Source organism: Puma concolor, chromosome C1 (assembly GCF_028749965.1).
Source record: "Puma concolor isolate L17-30 chromosome C1, mPumCon1.1.hap2, whole genome shotgun sequence".
Lineage (NCBI taxonomy): Eukaryota > Metazoa > Chordata > Mammalia > Carnivora > Felidae > Puma > Puma concolor.
The window spans coordinates 23,202,834-23,223,204 of record NC_141674.1 but is presented as its reverse complement, the minus strand read 5'-3'; the positions used below and the strand labels follow the sequence as shown (position 1 = coordinate 23,223,204).

General features: G+C 59.6%; 1 protein-coding gene across 1 annotated transcript; it reads left to right on the top strand.

Annotated features, from left to right (window-relative positions):
- Window positions 1-9,579: 9,579 nt before the first annotated feature.
- Window positions 9,580-18,923, top strand: MATN1 (matrilin 1). The gene is made up of 8 exons (XM_086716259.1): window positions 9,580-10,011; window positions 12,023-12,369; window positions 14,369-14,591; window positions 15,087-15,212; window positions 15,672-16,088; window positions 16,885-17,037; window positions 17,814-17,894; window positions 18,417-18,923. The coding sequence occupies exons 1-8, from the start codon at window positions 9,918-9,920 to the stop codon at window positions 18,464-18,466; spliced, it is 1,491 nt and encodes a 496-aa protein (XP_086572385.1). The 5' UTR covers window positions 9,580-9,917; the 3' UTR covers window positions 18,467-18,923.
- The last annotated feature ends 1,448 nt before the right edge of the window (window positions 18,924-20,371 follow it).

Genomic DNA, 20,371 nt, shown 5'->3' with positions numbered 1-20,371 from the left:
GGCCTGGCCAGGTCGTGGGCCTGGATCGTGAAGACCCTTGGCAGTCGTTAGGGTCCTTTGGCCGCAAGCCCACCCTGGCTCACTTTAGCCAAGAAGGGCATTTGCAGGAAGGACATGGTCGTAAGGAACAGAAACCTTAGTGAACCAACTTATTTAAAAAAAGAAAAAAAGGTGGTTGTGATATTTCTTGGCTCACATAAACGACAAGTGCAGAGATTTCTGGCTTCGGGCATGGTCGAATCAAATTTTTCAATGATCTCTCTCTGTCTCTCTCTCTCTGTCTCTCTCTCTCTCTCTCTCTACCTCTGGCCTTTATCCTCTGAGGCTGAGCTGCGGAGGACCTGCCTGAGAGTGAAGTCAACAGAGAGCCTGGGGCAGCCTGAGTTGGGCTTGGTCACCGTTGCTGATCGAGGAGCGGGGGCTGATACCGGGACGAGGGAGTCCCTGGAGGGTTTGGACAGGGGTGTTGCAGGGTCGGGTTTGGGCTCTAGGAAGGATGAGAGCAGGTGCAGGGAGCCAGAAGAAGGAATGGAGGTCCAGAGACATCCGGTGGCTTTCTCGAGGCCACAAAGCAGCCAAAGATTGGACCACGCGCCTTTGTTCTCTACTACGCTGGGGGCCATTAAGAAGGTCTGAGGCCCCAGCATGTGTGAGCTCTTGCTTCTCGAGACGATCCCTGTAAAGGAGCTTCCCAGAAGCCCCCATCAAATGAGCCCTGGGGACAGAGTTCTCCGGGGGAAGGGGATTGGTCTTGTCTCCAGCCTTGTATCCTCACCAAGAGGACACCAAGAGGGGGCCGTGGCCGTGTGTCCGGAGGACCGGCTGAAGCGACACCCTCCTGCCTCCCATCCCTCCTGGCCTGAAGCCAAGAAGCAGGCTGAGCTGTATGGTGGGATTGTGCCCTGTGGCCAGGCGGCCGAGAGGAGGCTGGCCCGAGACACAGGAAATAGCTGGGTTTGGGGAAGTCGAGTGGCCTGGCCAAGCCAAGCCAGTGCACCATCCACTGGGCAGCGCTCACTACGGCCCTATCAATGGCCCGTTTGAGGCTCACACAGGGGTCCTTTGACAGGGCTGAGTTGGGACCCACTGCGGGGGCCTGTTTGAGCTGGATGCCCGGAAGGGAGCCAGCCCCAGGAAAGAGCGGGCTGCGTGCAGGCTGGGCAGGTGAGGACCGCCCGCACAGGCCGACTCTCAGAGGGAAGGAGAGTCGGCAAAATAAGATCCGGGTCCCCGAGCAGGAACTTCGGTGTCTCAGGACTGCGTGGGTAGCGGGCACGTTCCCCTGTAATTGAGTGGAGTTCAGGGTCGTATCAGCGACTCTCCCACGGGCCCCGGGCGGCAGGTGTCGTGTGGTGATTAGTCCTGAGGCTCGGAGCAGGCAGATCACTTGCCCAAAGTCACGATCAGGTGGAGGGCAGGGCTGGGGTTGGACTTCGACGGGCCTGGCCGGAGTCTGAGCTCGTCTCTCTGGTCCTTTCTAGCTTATCTTGTCTGCCCGACAAGGTGAGAGGATCAGGGGCATGATTTTAGAGGCTGGGACAGGCCCTTGAAGGTAGGGGTTGACATGCAATCGCTGTTGTGCACCTGGCACTCGGGACAGGCCTGGCTCAGGGCGCCGCTTGTGGTGGGGGATGGGGGTCCACTGTGGGTGCAGGGCCCAGACCCAGGCTGCCTCAGCCGTGGTCCGGGGCAGGCAGGCTTTGGGCATGCACTCAGGCGGTGGCCACGGGGCTGGGTAGATTCAAGACGCATTTTGGGAGGCAGGACCCCCAGGGCTTGGATGTAGAGGAAGAGAGAAGGTCTAGGCTGGTGCCCATGTCTGGAGAGCATTTGAGATGGTGGGGCCCGGCTTTGAGCTGAGGACGCGGGATGGGGAGCAGAAGAAGGTGCTTTGAGCTTCGTTTGCATTTAGGCTCCCTTGAGGACACAGTGGGGGACATAATGCTGACCTGTGGCCACGCTGGATGTGCCCTCAGATAGAAGCTTCCCACCCTGTCTGCCTGCTTGTAGGGCGTGTGACCAAGGCAGCATGTGCAAGGCCTGATGGGCACACGAGAGGCCTCACCTGCGGCGGTGTGTCCCGAAGGGGCCACGGCCAGGACGGGCACCAGCTGCGCCCCATCGGCCCCGGGGCGTCGGGGTGATCACACCCACTTTGCAGACGGGGAAACCTCGCCCTGTGCTGACAGGGCAAGTTCTCCACTGTGAGGGGTCCCTTCAGACTTTCGGGGAGCTCAGATTCATGGCCACTCAGGCACCCTGGGAATGCCCCCAGGTTGCCATGAAAAGTGTCAGGAAGAGCAGTTGCCAGGCTAAAGGAAGGGGATGACCCACCCGTGGGCCCGCCTTGGGTGCTTCTGGGTGGCACCCACGGCCCCGTGGGGGTAAGGAGCAGCTACTCTGGATGTGCGCCCGCTACCTGCTGGATGGGCTCTCTGGGAGCCTGAGCTCACACTAGTCTCCTGGCACGCCGGGAGGAAGCCTGCCTAATTAGCCACCAAGAGCGTTCTGATAGGCAGCCGGCTTGGCAAAGAACAGCCAGCACAAGGGAGCCAGGGCCCTAAATAAACAGAGTCCATCTGGTCAACCTCAGTGGCCCAGCTGGGCAGGCAGGATGCTGGCCTTGCAGCTTCATCTGCTCTACGTGCCGGGGGGCCGACCCAGGCAGGGGGACAGCCTGGGCAAAGACCCGGACATGGGACCACATGTCCGTGTGGCCATGTGGCTCCAGCCCAGGAGTCTCACCTGCAATGCCTCACAACTTAACAATGGCATGATTACATTCAGCCTTGACCTTGACCAAGTTGCTGATTTTTGGGGGGTGGGGTGGTGGGAAGGGGCAGAGAAAGAGAGAGAGAGAGAGAGAGAGAGAGAGAGAATCTCAAGCAGGCTCCCCGGTCAGTGAGGAACCCAACCCAGGGCTTGATCCGACGACCCTGGCATCATAACCTGAGCTAAAATCAAGAGTCGGATGCTCAACCGACTGAGCCACCCAGGCGCCCCTAAGTGGTTGAAATTTTACAGTTGGTGGAGCCGAGGTCCTAACAGAGGGCTTTGGGAAAAGCCAAAGGTTTTCTAAAACATTTCGAATGGGGCGATGGGAGGAAAGAAACAAAACAAAACACACCAGGAATCTTACTGGTCACCTTCCCGGCTCTTCTGTCCTGGGGAGGTGATGTCAGGCGTCTCTGGGGAGGGCGGAGAGGGAAGATTTAAATGTTTCCGGCATTGGGCATCCTTGGGAAGGCTGTAGGTGGACCACCTTGACCCTCAAATACTCCTCGTTGCCCGTAGCCACTGTGCGAGTAAGAACAGAACCAGATCTTCCATGAAGCTCCATGGTTGGGGGGGGGGTGCTTTTCCCACCATCCTTCATCGTGGAAGGCACCACGGAGGGAAGGGCCTGGAGACCAAATTACAAGACTAACCACTGCGCTGTAGCTTGGATACGTTAGTTAGCACCTAGCCCCTCCCACACTGACCCTGGAACAACTTTCCTCAGGTTGAAGATGCTGTGTTTCCTTGTCAATCTCTTGCCCTCCTCCCTCGTTCCCACCCTCCCTCATTCCACACACACACATACCACCTGAGGTAGGCAGAATTCTGAGATGGCCTCCGCTGACCTATGACCCTGGGGAGCTCTGTCTCCTTGAGCACGGCCAGAGCCTGCAAGACGGATGGGATAGTCACCCCTGTGAGTAGATTATGTTTCGTGGCACAGGAGACTCGAAGAAAGGGAGATTGGGTGAGCCTGCCCTAATCAGGTGACCCCTTAAAGGAGACTCAGCATGGGAGGGATTTGAAGCCTGCGTGGGCCTTGGAGGAGACCCCATGACAAGCTGCCGAGCGTGGCCGCTGGTTAACAGCCAGCCAGAGGGTGGGGGTCGGGGAGGGGGTTCGGTCTGACAGCCGCAAGGAACCCAATTCTGCCAACCACTGTGTAAGTTTGAAAGAGGGGCCTGAGCTCCCGAAGAACGAGGCCCAGCCAACATCCTGATTTCAGCCGTGTGAGGGGACACCCGGTGTCGTGGTGCCCAGACTTCTGACCTTGACCTGCAGGAGCTGTGAGGTAATACATTTGCAGTCTTTTAACCCACCACGCTTGCCCTACCTTGGTACACAGCAAGAGAAAAATGAAGGTGTCGCTCTTTCCCAACCTGGAGGACGCTTTACTTTTCCTCCTTCAACTTCAAAGTGGCAACAGAACCAACAGTCTTGAAGGGCTGAGGTCGCGGTCAGTGTAGACCCAGGGTTTTGACACGGAAGGATGGAACAGGGGAGCTGACCGCTGTTGGGACATCTTTTGTGGTCTTCTGGGGCCTCCCGAGGCTCTGTTTGGAGGCCGAGGGGCACAGGGCAGGGGCTGCGGGCAGCTTGAACAGAGGTGAGGGACTCTGGAAAATGGAGGAGAAAATATATGCTGCTCTGTCAGCTGGAGGGTTATCTGAAATTCAGAGCTCAAATCTCTAGGAGGGAGAGAGACAAATCGAAAAGCCGCACGAGCTGGCACCAGGCTGTGTTTTCGCAAAGCCGTTGTAGGGAATGAGGTTGTTCTCATCAGGGAGCAATTGACGCAGCGGGGCCCTGACCGCGATCTTCAGGTCACTGAACTTGGTACACGGGAGACCTGCTTACTCCCGGAGCTGGATGGAACACTTCTGGAAGAAAGCAAACTCCCTGCCCGACAGGTGTTCTACCAGGGGCTGGACAGCAGCTTTCCGAGACAGGGAGAGAATTCACATTTCCAACGGGAGGCTGGATGAGACTGCGGTTTAGTTACAACGGAACTAGAGATACGGATTCACCAGGTCTGGGGTGGACCCTGGGAATCTGTAGTTTTCTTCTGAAAAATCTTAACCAAACGCTGTAGAGGCCTGATCTCCCCCTCACCCCCAGGAGGGCCCCCCAAACACATCCTCGTCTCGGTCTTCCACACCCGAAAAGGCTTTGCATTGCCTTTGTTTTCAAGTTCTCCCCAAAGCAGCTCCTGAGACAAGGACTTGGGTGGGTGCAGGTAGTTTACTTGGGGGGGGTGCCCCCAGGAAACACGATGAGAGGGGAGGGGAGGCCAGGAGGGGGTGAAACCCAGTAAAAGGTGCACTGGTACACGGGCCACTTCTGCGGGCAGTTGGGGCGCAATCCTGCTGGAGACCCTCGGAGGAATCGCGAGAAGTACGTGTCAGAACCTTCCAGCAGGGAGTGGGGAAGCCATTTATCCGCAGCTCCTGTCCCTCACTGGTTGAGGGCCGCCCTGGGGAACGTGAAATCCCCAGGCTGCCCCGCTCCCCGTCCGTGTGCGTGGGAACTGCCCGTGGCTGTAGGTGAACCCCAAGGGCCTGAGGGGTCCCAGCTGGCTCTGCCGTGGCTTCCAGCGCTAGACCAAAGCCTCTCCTCCAAACGCTCATTCCTTCTGCCAGCCTGGCTGACAGTGGGAGCCATCCCCCACGGAAAGGGGGGTGGGCTGGCCCGCTGGCCTTGAGAGGGCATCTGACTCCGGCGGGCTCTGTATTTTTGACAGCCTCTCCAGCTGGCTCTGATGGGTGGCCAGGGTGGACAGACCGCTCTGGATGACCTTCGAGTCTCCTTCAGAGCCTGAGAGTCAAGGCTTTATGTTTCCCCCCAAGCAAAACGAGGCCCCGTTTACTGAGCACACACTCGGATAACGAATAACGCGCTCGTGCAAAAGGCAGGGGCCCTACCTTGGAAGCGTAAAACCCGACATGGCCCCTGCTGCAAGGAGGGAAAATGTATGCTTAGAGAACACGGAGGAGGGAGTGACTCGCTCTGGGGCGGAGAAGAGAGGGGACGGAGCAGGGGAGGGAGGGAGACTGGAACGGCCTGGAAAAGGTGGCAAAAACCAGATCGTGAAGAGGCTTGAATACTCGCTTAAGCGTGACTTTTCCTTTAGAAGTGATAGAGGGCCAACGGAAGCCTTTTTTGCCCTTGGGGAGGGTGACCGAGTGTCACTGCCCACTAAACACCCACGTCCTGCCCCTGGGCGTCTAGGCAGAGGCCGGTGATGTGCACTCCTTATCTGACACTCGCCGTCTCGCCCTCATTCCTGTGGCCAGAGACAGAGGACTTGGAAACGGTGGGATCGTCACATGAAGGTGGCTTTGGGAGGAGTCTGGGCAGGGGGGACACCTGTCTAGCGCCGGACCGTGTCACGAGAGAGAAACACACCCTCGTGTTAGGCCACTGCCACTTGAGGCTTCATTTGTCAGTCTGCTTACCCTAGCTAATACGAGAAGGCAACACGAAAACGAAAAAGTAAAAAATAAACTCGGATGCGGTGTTCACGCATGCCGTTCCCAACCACCCTGTGACATCGGCGCGGAGGTCCCAGCTTTGCAGACGTGACACGGAAGAGCGGAAAAGTGAAGGGATTCACCTGAAGTCGGCACAGCTGGTGGGTGAAGGAACCGGGGCTCACACCCGGCTGGGTGTGATTCTGGTGTTTTGCACTTCGAGGCCCGGCGGAACCCGAGGTAACTTCTGGCCACGCGCGGATGCAGGGGCTGAATTTAATTAGCTTCGAATTTATTTGAAGGCGTACCGGAACACCTTCGCCAGCTGGGCCTCGAGCCGGGGATTTCACGGCTGTGATGTGTTCGGAGGGGGAGAACGTTGCTCACAAAGTGAGTTGGCTGGTTTGGAGTTCAGGAGGCAGAGTAAATAAACAAGAGTAAAGGTACGCGTGGACCCGGCCAAACTGTGATGTTTGGGATGGTTGGGGGGGGGGGGGGGATGGTGGTGAAGGACCAGGATTTGCTCTTTAGGAAAAGAACGGAGTCTTGGGTCCTGGGCAGGGGAGTCCTGTGCCCTTCGTACACAGCCGCGCCTGCCGGGGGCCTCTCGCTTGATCGCAAACGCTTCCTTGGATAAAACACTAGAGGCTTTAAGTTTCTGGAAACCCGAGGTATGTGAAAACAAGGAGAGGGAACAGTGAGAGCCCTTCACGGCTGCCTGTCTGACTCGCGAGCGTTTTTTTCCCCTCTGGCTCGTACCGGACACTCCGTTCCCGATTTTCATTCCTGGGGGACAAAAGGCTTCACATCCCGAAAACACAAATATTTATCTTCTTTCCTCAGCGTATGTGCCGAACTTCCTCCCCCAAAGCCCTTGCTCCCGCCGTGGCATGTGAAAGCCGCCCCCTTTTGGGGGGACCCTATCTCTGCTCCTGGAGACTTACCTGTGGCGCGTTTCTGTGGCCCTGCTAATGAGCGGAGGGGTGACACAGAAAAGGTGCCTGTGTTCCTCTGAGGGGTCCACAGAACGGCCATTCAGACGTGCAGCTGAAAGAGCTGTTTCATGGGCCCAGCTGCCGCCCCGGCCAAGAGAGCTGTGTACCCTGAAGTCTGGCCACAGCCCCGTGCATCGGGGAGGGGACCCCGAGCCAGGAGGCTGCCGCTCACGTTTCCCTCGTGCACCTCCAGCAAGGTCACGGGCAGCACCCTGCGCCCCCCTCCCCCCCGCCCCACGGTCACCACCGCCGACCCCACTCCGACCCTCGTCGGTTCACAGGGAAATGGAGCCCGTTCGTCATCTGTTTCTTCTTTTAATTCATTTCTTTATTTGCTCACGGGATCCCTTGTTCCGGCCTCGTGCCGGGTCTTGCGGTTCAGCAGTGACTGTGACGCGCAAGCCCCCCCTCCCTCCCCCCCACCGCTCAGAGGGCGCTGGCGGCCAGCGGGGGGAGCCGGCTGAGACCCAAACTGGGGAGGCGAGAAGCAGAGCGGTCACGATGCCCTGCAGTGTCTTTGCAGAAAAGGATCACACTTAACAGTGGGAGAGGGGAAAGGAACCGGCAGACTCAGTGGGTGTTTGGGGCTGGGGAGGGCTATGAATGTCAGGAATAAATGAAATGTCAATGGGAAACGGCAAAGGGAAATGCTTTTGGCTTCCTTGTTCTCTAAAACTGGGGCATCAAGAGGCAAGAGGCCTGAGTTCCAGGCTGGGCTCCGTCCCTGAACCGGCTGGGTGGCTTCAGGCAAGTCACGGGCTCCTCCGGGCCTCAGTTGCCTCGTCTGACAAATGGGCTGATGCTCTTGGAGCTGCTCACCTCACGGGTCTGTCTGGAGAACAAGGAGACACATAACAGAGTGTGACCGCCGTGACTGGTCAAGATTGTGCGAACATTGGGTGGGGCGCTTTTATTTTTTAGTTGTTTAAAGTTTCTGTGTATTTACTTTGAGGGAGACGGAGAAAGTGAGAGCAGGGGAGGGGCCGAAAGAGAGAGAGGGGGAGAGAGAGAGAATCCCAAACGGGCAGAGCCCGATGTGGGGCTTGAACTCACGAACCCGTGAGATCATGACCTGAGCTGAAATCAAGAGTCAGATGCTCAACCCACTGGGCCACCCGGGCGCCCTGGTTGTGTCCCCTAAAAAAAAAAAAAAAAGTCTTTACATTTCTTTCTGAGGTATAACTTACGAAGAGCGAGGCACACGGGTCTGACATGTCGATGATCCCATCCTCGGGAAAGATGAGACGCCTTTGACCCTCGTCTCTACTGCTGTCTTCTCACTGCTTCCTCACGTGGTCCCAGTGAGGCAGGCAAGCCAAGAACTACCATTCCCATTACATAACAAGCTGAGGCTCAGAGAGGTTAAGTTACCGGCTCTAGGTCACACAGCTGTTCAGTAACAGAATGTCAGTTGGCCAAGCCTTTGCTCTTCCTACTCTAACCCGTCAACCACTCTCTGTGCCTGCCTCCTAGGGTGGCACCGCGAGTGGGACCTCTCTCTGCAGCGCCAGGGGCCATGCCTGGTTATATTCCTTTCTGTACGAGCCTTTATTTTTGCCTTCTCAGTGCAGATCCCAGGCGGGGCCCGGATGCAGAGATGAATGAACCAATCAGACTCTCACCAGCTCGTGGGTGAGACACACGGTGTAGGGAAGCACGGGGAGGGGGTCCTAACCCTCGAGGAGTCGGGGAGAGGTGATGCCTCCGCCAGGCTACACCCAAGCAAGCGGGGCGGTGGGGGTGGGGAGGGGGGCGGCGCTGAGAGCGCCCGCCTGGGGCCCTATTCTGGTGATGATACCCCTCAGCGGTGCGACTTGAGACGAGTCACTTCGTCTCTCCACTTCTGGCTCTTCTGCAAAATCGGTGTCATGGTAGGCTTGTCGAGGGAATCCCGTGAGACACTTCCTCTGACCCCGCTCCCCTCATCCACCCTAGGAGGCAGGCACAGAGAGGGGAAGCAACCTGCCCACGGTCACACGGGTGGCAAGCCCCGGGGGCATCTGGCTTCAGGTCTGCGCTCGTAACCGTTCCCTCTCCCGGCTTTGCACACGCGTGTCGGTTTGAGCTACGATCTGGAAAGACTCTGTTAGGCAGAGAGGGGATGGGAGGGAAGGGCGTTCCGGGCGGATGACCCTGCCGGAGAGGCCCGGAGCGGAGCTCTGAGAAGCCAGTTGTCCCTGCAGAGCAGGGAGTGCGGGGAGAGGCAGGGGACAGCCCAGGCGGTGCAGGGGGAGCGTGCTGGAAGCGGGGGCAGGTGAGAGGACGGGGGGGCGGGGGCTGAGGGTGCAGGGCAGGGCCCGGGCCTCAGGCTTCCCCGGGCTTGGAGGGGCGGCTTTGGGTCTGTGCAGGCTCCAGCCCCGTGGAGGAGCCGCCCTCCGCCCACCCGAGATTTCCTGAGTTCCAGCTGCCGTTCTAGTTCCTTCGTCAGGCAGGCAAAGGAACCCTTGTGGTCGGAGGGGCCTCTTGAGCCCAGGCCAGGCGTCTCCCTCCCTCTCTGGGCACACACACCTCCATTCAGCCCCGGCCCCGCCCCCCAAAGGGGCTAGGGGCCCGGGCAGCCACCCCCACGCCAGTGGGGGGCCGCCTGGCTGGGAGGCTGGGCAGAGAGGTTGATAAGACCTGGACCCCAGCGGCCCCCACCACTGTGCCGGCTGCCGCCCTCGCTGCCAGAACCATGAGGGCCATCTCGGGCACCAGCCTCGTGCTGTGTGGCCTCCTGCTGTGGCTCCAGGCCCCGTGCACGCTGGGCCTCGCCCCCCAGTCCAGAGGTGAGGGGGGTCCCTGTGAGCTGGGCCACACTGGCCGACAGCCTGGGGGGGCGGCTGGGCACTGAGATGAGCAGAGGTTAAATGGGATCCAGGGTGCGCTGGGGTCGGGGGGAAGGGAGGCAGGGGTAGCCGGAGGCTGGCACAGGAGCAGACAGCAATGGTGACATTCACAAGGGTCAGGACAGGGGTGACCCTCAGTCGGCTCTGTTGGGGGACGCGAGTGGGACCTCTCTCTGCGGCCTGAGAGCCTTCGCTGGGGCGTCTCAGCTCCCAGGCCGCCCTCAGGGACCATGCATGGTGCAAAGGCCAGTCTCCCTGAGGACAGAGGCTACACCGAGAGCCAGCTGAGGTCTGGAGCCGCACCGAGCCTGGGGCCGCGCCCACGGCTCCGCTGAGTGCCACTCTGGGGTGGCCAGGGCTCCATGCTCCCTTCTCCAGCCTTTCTAGCATGTCTCGGGGTGGGGTCCTACCTGCTGTTCCATTCCCAGAGCTTTAGCCCTGGGCACTGAATCCTGGAACGCCTAACTCGTCCTGCACAGGTGGGGAAACTGAGGCCAGAGAAGGGAGGACCTGTCTGAGACCACATAGTGAGATAGCCCCAGAGCCTCCTGGCACCTGATCCTCTACTCTGGGGTGTGGTTAATTCCCTCACCCTCTCTGGGCCTCAGTTTACCCATCTGTAGCCTTAACTAGTGGGGATCAGGAAGAGTCTGCAAGGTCATTTCTAAGGTACCTCAAGGAACTCTGATACTTAGGGCGTTGTGGCTGGGGGGCTGGGACAGCCCAGCAGACCTTTCCTTTCTCGATCCTTCCTGCACCCTCACCAGGGAGCAGCTCTGCTCAGTTCTGGAACGCAGAGGGAAGGGCCTTTGTACTGAGCCTTGCCCAGCTGCAGGCCCAGGCCCGTGACAGCATTAAACAGCGAGCCTTATTCTCCCCCCACCTCCCCCCGGACAAGGCCCCTAAAGGTGTAGTGAGCTGCTCAGGGCTGCAGAACGGCTAAGCCGGGATTCGAACCCTGATCTGCCTCGTTCCAGCCATGCTGCTGCCTCCTGGGGTGTCTGGGAAGACCTGCCTCTCTGGGGATAGGTCTCAGGAGCCCACCTGGTCAGGCTACCAAGATGGCCACGAGGAAACCCTGCCCTATCCCCTGCCCAGGGACACCAGCCAGAAGGTTCCGGGGCTGAGGGAAGCTGGGTCCACTTCGGTGACTGACTTTGATGTTGAGATGAAAGAGGCCAAGCTCATGGGCACTGTGCTGCCCATGCCACCCCCCCCCCCCCCCCCGCTCTGGGGCTGTGCCCTCCCCCCCTCCCCCGCCCCCTGACTCCCTCGCCGGGAGAAATGCTGCCCTTGCTATGGCAGCCACCTTGGGCTGAAACCCGAGAAGCATGATTTAAAGTCTGTCTTCTTGGGGCGCCTGGGTGCCTCCGGCGGTCGAACATCTGACTTCGGCTCAGGTCATGATCTCACGGTTCGTGGGTTCAAGCCCTGCATCCAGCTCTGTGCTGGCAGCTCGGAGCCTGGAGCCTGCTTCGGATTCTGTGTCTCCCTCTCTCTCCACTCCTCCCCCACTTGTGCACGGTTTCTCTCTCTCTCTCTCTCTCTCTCAAATATAAATAAACATTAAAAAATTTTGCAACAATTTAAAGGCTGCCTTCTCCTTTGCTCCCCGCTGGACACCTGCTTCGTGCCCTACACGCACTCCTGCTTGGGCCCCCGAAGGATCCTGTAAAGAGGGGATTGTCAGCTCATTGTACAGACTCATTGTACAGAGGAAACTGAGCTCAGGCAGGGGAAGTGAGTTCCCCGGGGCCGAGATCTGAGCCTCTGTCTTTCCCACGGGGCTGAGCGGTGGGGCCTTTGGCAAATGGCCTGCTGGGGCCGTCCACACGCTGACAGAAGGCTGGCCCAGGTTCAGTCTACACTGCCTAAGGCCTCGAGTCTCGGTTGAAGTAGCCCCTGACCTCAACCCCCTGCCCTCTGCCTCCCCCCTCCTGCCCCCTCGCAGGGCACCTCTGCCGGACCCGGCCCGCCGACCTGGTGTTTGTGGTGGACAGCTCGCGCAGTGTGAGGCCCGTGGAGTTCGAGAAGGTGAAGGTGTTCTTGTCCCAGGTCATCGAGTCGCTGGATGTGGGGCCCAACGCCACCCGGGTGGGCGTGGTCAACTACGCCAGCGCCGTGAAGCAGGAGTTCCCCCTGCGGGCCCACGGCTCCAAGGCCGCGCTGCTGCGGGCCGTTCGCGGCATCCGGCCGCTGTCCACGGGGACCATGACCGGTCTGGCCATCCAGTTCGCCATCACCAAAGCCTTCAGCGACGCCGAGGGGGGCCGTGCCAGGTCCCCCGACATCAGCAAGGTACGTGCCCGCCCCTCCCCGCCGGCGTCTTGTGTGCTGAGAGCTTCACCTGCGTGATTCTCAGAGCACCTGACGGGCTGGCCTTCTTACGGTTGTGGATTAGACCCGCCTAAGCTAATTGGCGGAGCTGAGATTTGAACCCGCTCTATCCACCGTCTGACCCCAGGACCCCGATCTGGCGAGCACTTGATTATCGCAGTTTCGCTGTCCCGCGAACTATGAGATCATGACTGGAGCCGAGATCAAGAGTCAGATGCTTAACCGACTGAGCCACCCAGGCACCCCAGCTTATTTTTTTGTTTAAAGCCTTCGAGGGCAGGGGTTCAGAAAAATGACACGACGTGCCACAAGCTGACGTCAGGAAGGGCTCTGAGCAGGGTGTGTGGAGGGGCTGCACGGACCTGGTGCCCACGGGGTAATTTTCCAGGGCTCAGTCCGGGGCCTGTGAGGCCGGTCAGGTGTTCTCTCCTCCCACAGGCTCCCGCGCCTCCCTTTCAGAGCCCTCGATGGCCCCAAGGAGTCACCGCTTATCTGCCCAGGCCCCCAGCCCCAGGGGATGTACTTCTTATCCCCATGGAGCACACGCCTGACATATGAGTGCCGAGTGAATGCAGTCCTGCTTGGGGGCGGGGCTTAAGCATCCTGCCCCGTTAATAAGAGGTAGGAATGTTTACAGACAACAGCGTGTAATCCCGGCCGTGACAGGCCTCAAAGAGCAGGTCTATGAGGCGGCCTGTTGGTCATACCTCGTGAGGGCCATTTACAAACCCTGACAGGAAGTTGACGGTCACGATCACTGGGAGGATGTGGTGGCCTGGGGTGATCCTGACGGAGAGACGTGGTGAAGGGGATGGTGGTGACATCTGTGGCTGTCACACCTCTAGTGAACGGTGTCAGCCCGGGGTGGACAAGCGGGGGAGAGAGAGTTCCATCGGGTCTGGGTGAGTGGGTGGCCAGCCTGGAATTCACCTGTGGGAAGCCCCGACAAGGTGGGTTCAGGGTCGCAAGGCTGGACTGATGGGGGGCGGGGGGAATAGGACAGGCTGGGGCAGCGGACGGTCATAGCTAGGTGAGTCTAGGCCTCTGGGGGAAGGGATGGTTCGAGACCACTCCCCAGGGGGTCCACGGGAGGGATACGGAAAAGAATAGTTCCTCTTCCTGGCTTCTTACCATGAATCATCTCACCGGGAGGGTGAGCTGCATTTCCAGCCCAGGCCTGCCTTAATCACCACACTACAGGCCAGGGGTTCGGGCCCCGGGGCCCAGGGTGGGGACCCGGGAATCAGAAGCAGGCCCAGGTCAGAAGCAGAGAAGCAGCCGGCAGGGCTGGATTCCGGGCCCCAGACTGGAGCAGAGCTCGGGGTGGCCAGGGCTGGGACCGGCCCCGGAGTCCCCTCTGTCTCCCTTCCCAGGGTACAAACAGAGGAGCGTTGTGGGAGGGGGGCAGACAGTGCTTTCCCCCACGGAAAGGGCAGGTAGCATCCTGGGGGACGGAGGGAGAAAAGGCCCCTTCCCAGGGCCTAGAGGGGAAAGATGGCCAGACTGGAGGCCGAGCCGCCGTTCGCTAGCCTCGCTCGCCCTCTGGTGGCCAATGGGCAGAACTGCATGGTGTCGGACACACTTCAACTGCAGGGTTCTCAAGAGGTCCCAGTCTGAGGAGGGAGGCAGGGTCCTGCCCTCAGATGATCACAGAGGTGTCTGCCTGAAGGGGGAGAGATCCAGAGGCCCCAGTCAGAGGGGAGAACACCTCAGCCGGGTCTTTCAGTCAGAGGAAACCTCTCTCCTCTTCTGCTAGCCAGGTCCTCCTCCCTGGGGCAAGACCGTGGCGGGGAGTCAGACCCATCTGCAGTAGACTAGCTGCGTGACCTGGGCAAGGCTGGGCAGGCCTCTGGGGCCTCTGTGTCCTCCTCTGCTAGTGATCTCGGGGGCTTACTGGAGGGCCCAGCCCAGCCCAGCCCAGGGCGGGAGGAAGACCTCTCACGCGCCCTGCGTGTCGCAGGTGGTTATCGTGGTGACGGACGGGAGGCCCCAGGACAGCGTGCGGGACGTGTCTGCACGGGCCCGGGCCAGCGGTATTGAGCTGTTCGCCATCGGCGTGGGCCGCGTGGACAAGGCCACGCTGCGGCAGATCGCCAGCGAGCCGCAGGACGAGCACGTCGACTACGTGGAGAGCTACAGCGTCATCGAAAAGCTGTCCAAGAAGTTCCAGGAGGCCTTCTGCGGTGCGCGGGGCTGGGAGGGGCTGGACGGGGCTGGACGAGGAAAGGGGGCTTCCGGGGAAGCAAGGGGCGGGGCAGGGATGGGGGTGTGGAGGCGGGGACATAACGGGGGCGTGGCTGGATGGGGCATGGGCGTGGCTAAGAGCATCGGGGAGGGGCTGGACAGCGGGATTGAGTCCAGGTGGGGGGGGGGGCAGGTCAGGGCGGGGTCGGACGGGGATGGACAGAGCCAAGGCTGAGCGTCTGGGCAGCCAGGGCAGGGGGAGGGGCGGTGTGGGGGCGTGGCTGGAGAGTCAATAGGGGAGGGGCTGGACCAGACGGGGCTCAGAGAGTCCGCATAGGGGCGGCCAGTGGTTCGGGTCCTGGACGGAGGGCCTGGGACTTGGACCTCACCTAGTTGGGGGGCCTCAGTTTCTCTGGGTGTGTGAAGGGCCATCCTGGCCGAGATGTCCAAGGCCCTGTGACTATGAGATTCTGAGTCTCCTCCTGTCCCCACAGTGGTGTCAGACCTGTGTGTCACAGGAGACCACGACTGTGAGCAGGTGTGCCTCAGCTCCCCGGGCTCCTACACCTGCGCCTGTCGGGAGGGCTTCGCCTTGAACAGTGATGGCAAGACCTGCAACGGTCAGTGGGCTGGAGGCAGGCAAGCCCCGGGGGAGGGTGGGGAGGGGAGGGGCTGGGGCTTGGCCACCCTCTAGGTAGCCCCTCGGAGCCTCCTCTCTGCCCTTTGTTCCTGGACCAATCTGCGAAGGCGAGCGATGCCTTCCAGAACTTGGGGTCTGCAGAAAGTTATCTTCTGACTGTGGCCCTCTTTCTGTCGCGGTGGGTGGCGGGTTTAGTAATGGTGGAAGGAGTTACAGAGTCTTGAGTTCAAATCTTGGTGCCGCGACTTTTGGAGCTGCAGTTTGCAATGCTACGTGAGACGAGGCCAGGAGCCTTGGCTTTCTACAGGGAGTTCTGAGGACGCGATGGGACGGGATAATGCCCGGGACAGAGCTTGGTGTGTGAGGGGTACCCGACCCAGCGGTCGCGAGGAACAAGCGGTCCCTAAGCTTCGCCTCCTCTCCTTTCTGCCCTTCCCAGTATGCAACGGCCGTGGTGGCAGTTCGGCCACTGACTTGGTCTTTCTCATCGATGGATCCAAAAGCGTGCGGCCGGAGAATTTTGAGCTGGTGAAGAAGTTCATCAATCAGATCGTGGACACGCTGGACGTGTCGGACAAACTGGCCCAAGTGGGGCTGGTGCAGTACTCCAGCTCCGTCCGCCAGGAGTTCCCGCTGGGCCGCTTCCACACGAAGAAGGACATTAAGGCGGCTGTGCGGAACATGTCTTACATGGAGAAGGGCACCATGACCGGGGCTGCCCTGAAGTACCTCATTGACAATTCCTTCACCGTGTCCAGCGGGGCGAGGCCCGGTGCCCAGAAGGTGGGCATCGTCTTCACTGACGGCCGGAGCCAGGACTACATTAATGATGCTGCCAAGAAGGCCAAGGACCTTGGTAGGTGCTGTCTGGACCCTGAACACCACTGATGGCCAGGAGGACAAATATGGAACAGCTCGACTGTAGTTTGTTCTGCTCGCTGCCCTCAACCCACGTTCAACGTGAACGAGGGGGGATCGGTTTGCCCAACTCTTTCTTTCTTTCTTTTTTTAAAGTTTATTCATTTTTGAGAGACAGAGAGAGAGAGAGAGAGAGAGTGAGCGGGGGTGGGGCAGAGAGAGAGGGAGACAGAATCCGAGCTGTCAGCACAGAGCCAGATGCGGGGCTCGAACTCACAAACCGCGAGGTCATGACCCGAGCCGAAGTCGGACGCTTAACCCACTGAGCCACCCAGGCGCTCCTACCTCTTTCTTATACTGATGAGAAAACGGAGGCCCCAGAAAAGCAAGCAGCTGGTTCTGATGGTTCTTATGTAGGTGGGGCTGGGAAATTTTCCAGCTGAATGTTCCCAAGGACACACCAACTGTTGGAAGGTAGCCCCACTTTGGGACAAGCCTGAGTCTCAGTTTTATCGCCGATTTAATGAGAGTGATAATAGCCACCAGGTGGACACTTGTGGGGCGTATGCACTTATAAAGCTCCCAGTACAGGGAATCAGTGCAGGTCTGACAGGTAGCAGAATCTCAACGGATGCTGTCTTTGTCCCGCAATTCCTACCGTCCTCTGTGCCTGCAATTCCAGAAGCTGCCACCAGGAGGTGTCTGTGTTGATTGCGCGGGCATTCCCCAGCAGCCTCAGCCGTGGCTGCCCCGTCCCCCATGGCCACTGTCACTCATCCTGTTCCTCTCGGCAGGCTTTAAGATGTTTGCTGTGGGTGTGGGCAATGCCGTGGAGGACGAGCTGAGGGAAATCGCCTCAGAGCCCGTGGCCGAACACTACTTCTACACGGCTGACTTCAAGACCATCGACCAGATCGGCAAGAAGTTGCAGAAGAAGATCTGTGTGGGTTAGTGAGGCCAGAGATGGCACTGATGGTCGGGGCGGGGGGCGGGGCGCCCAGGGGGAGATCGTGGAGACATCCTGGAACCGGCTACAGCAGGCGCCGGCGGGGGGTGGGGGGCACCAAGAATTGGCAGGACCACGAGGAAGGCTGGTCAGTTTCACTTCAGCAACCAGCAGACATATTTTGATCCTACTTGGTGGGATATGATCATTCCCATTTGACGGACAGGAAAGCCAAGCCGGGGGGGGGGGGCGGGCAATCGTGAATAACCAGAGGAGCTAGGAGTTGAACCCTACTACCTCCTCTGATTCTCCCATGGTAGAGGATATGGTTTCCAGAGCCAGACCTACCTGCCTGGGTTTCCGTGTTTGCTCTGACTCTAGCTAGCTGTTGGGCCATGGACAAGTTGTTTCACTTCCCGGCTTCTTCGTTTGTGAAATGGGACTCATGCTTTCAAACCTCAAGTGTTGGGCGAAGTCGCCAAGGGGATATAGAGGCTCCCAGGGGCAGTGTCCTGCACATAGTAGGTGACCAGCGTGGAGGTGTTATTGTTGGAGGTTTTCCTCAGGGCTCTGAGGGATTGGGGAGACGTTCAGGGTCACTCCTGGGAGTTCGGCCTCAGAACCCTACACGCCTCTCTGTCTTCTCAGATCTCTCGGAGCCCACGCTCCCCCAAGACTCCCTTGTCCTGGCCCTGGGTCGTGTCTGCCCTGCGCCCCCCTGCCTCGCCACCACTCACCACCCCCCCCTTCTCTCCCCCTACTTCCCGTCCGCTCCAGAGGAAGACCCGTGTGCCTGCGAGTCCCTTGTGAAATTCCAGACCACGGTGGAGGGGTTGCTGCAGGCCCTGACCAGGAAACATATCCTTTCCCAGAGGCCACTGCAGGGGGCAGGGGGGTGGGGCAGGGCACCGCGCGGAGGGGAGAGGGGGCCTCGCCCCTGTGTGAGGGGTGGTGGCGGTGGTTCTGCCTTGCCTGCCTCCTTCTGGAGCCGGGCTGGACTCTGGCCAGATGGGCTGGCACCAGCTTTGGGACTGCTCCTGTCGGAAGCAGAGGCTCCTAGAAGGTCAACAGAGAAACTGAGGCAGAAACCAAGCTCTGGAGACTAGACACGCATACAGAGTCCTAGCCTTCCTGGGGAAAGCATGGTACTCGGGGACTCCCCATTTCTCAGGTTTTCTGTGACACGACTACCACCGGTCTCGGCTCAGATAGGGCCGGGCCAGGAACAGCAACCCCTGCTCGGTCAGGGTGAGGTGGGATCCCGGGTGGGGGGCCCAGTAGGCCTAAAGCTACAGGAAGCGGGGTCCCGAGTGTAGACACCACAGCCGTGTCACTACCCCGTGCTGGTCAGCCTGTGTCTCTCCTTAACCCCGAGTCCACTGGAAGCTGTGAGTAAGCGGCTGGCCGTCCTGGAGAACAGAGTCGTCTAAGGCTGCCTGTCCCCGCCACGGCCTCTGTGTCTGCCCCCCCGCCCACCCCAAGCACAGCCCGCGGAGTCCTGCGTGTGTCCCTAGAGCCCGGGTTTAGTTTAGCTTTGCTGTTTCAGTGGGGGGGGGGGGTTGGGGAGGGACAGGCCCTGAGGGTACCAGGCCTCCCCCTCCTCCACCAGCCCTGCTGGGTGTGTGTGTGTGTGTGTGTGTGTGTGTGTGTGCACCTGAGGGCGGGTGTGTATCTGGAGCAGGGATGCGTGTGTGTTATGAGCGAGAACACAGGGGTGAGTGTGAGAGGGACTGGGTTTGCATTTTTTGTTTTTCCAATCCAAAGCTTAATATATTCCTATTTTTTTTTAGTTAACCCTTTCTTGACTGCGAGTGCTGTGAATCTCTTTTCTGAGTTTTCGACTCCCTCCTGAAGAGCAATTAAATATGACTTAAGTTAAGCCCTGAACGAGGCCAGGGGCGGCGTGGTCATTTGGGGAGCGGGACAAAGGAGTGGCGAGGGTGGCCGGGTGAGGGGGGGCCATTGCGGGGTGGCCACTGTGGCGGTCACAGTGGTGGAGGCGGCCGTGTTCGTCCTGCCCGCACAGGGTCTCGCTTCCTCCTCCAGCAGCCCTGCCCGGAACGGACTTGAGTCACCCCCGTGGCACAGATGGGAAAGCTGTGTCACTGGGAGAGCGTCAGCCGAGCGTCAGTTGGAGAGAGAGGACTTGAATCTAGGACTGCAAGACATCAAAGAGAAAGAAGAATGATGGCACCAGAAGGGTTCATTCATTCATTCATTCATTCATGCAGACCGCAAACACAGAGCACATGCCCATGTCAGGCAGTGGGGAGATGGGGGCCTGGGAGACAGACACAGTCCCTGCCCCTCAGGGACTTACAGTTGAGTAGAGCGCCCTGTCACCCTCAGGGCGCTGGAGAAAGAGTGGGTTTAGGTTGTACCAGGAGCCCATGGGCTGAGTGTGTGTGTGTGTGTGTGTGTGTGTGTGTGTGTCTGTGTGTGAGTTAGAGATGGCGGGAGGGTCCCAGCTGCACCTGGGCTGGCCTTGGGTGCCCCCTGCCCCCCACACCCATGTTGGAGTCCTCTTCGGGGTCTCCTTGTAGTTCAACAGCTTTGCCTCCGTCCCCAGCATGGGCAGTGACACCCCCGCCTCAGGGACAGCACAGGAGAAAGACTCCCCTCTTCCACGTGCCCCTACAGCCCTGCCCGGATCTGTCGGCCTCTCCCAGGTCCCTCTGGAGCCATGCTCCATCCGCCACCCCATGCAATCTCAACCCCTTGTCTCCCAGAGGGGGAGCTTGGGTGACTTTCGGGACCCATTCCTGTGTAATGGCCCAATTTTGGTGTTACTGCTCGATTCACACTTGAGAGCATGTAAAGGGCCCTTATGAGACTCAGGCCGTCCTGAGCGGTCTTCCTGAGAGGCAGTTCAAGCAGGCAGAACTACACCACCACACCCCCAACACTTAGTGGCTTATAACCACCTGCTATTGGCGTGGTCCTGTGGGTTGGCTGGGCTCATTGGTTGGTTCTCCTGCTCCACCTGGTGGTGACTGGGGCCACCCTCCTTTGGGTCTCGACCAGGCTGCGGCCTCCAGCACGGCCCGCTCACCTGTGCCGGGCCCACTCGCGTGACCGCTGCCCGGGGAGGCCCGGCTGCGAGGCTGGGCCTCTCTCTCGGTCTCTCTCCACGTAGTCTCAGGGCCTTGCCTTCGCCCACAGTCTGTCCAGCAGGGGAACGCGGCTTCTTACGTGGCAGCTCAGGGCTTCCAAAAGCTTTTTAGGTTTATGGCCCCACTTTGGCACTGTGTGACTTTGGAGGCACTTTTTTTTTAATGTTTATTTATTTTTGAGAGAGAGAGAGAGAGAGAGACTGTGAGCACGGGAGGGGCGGA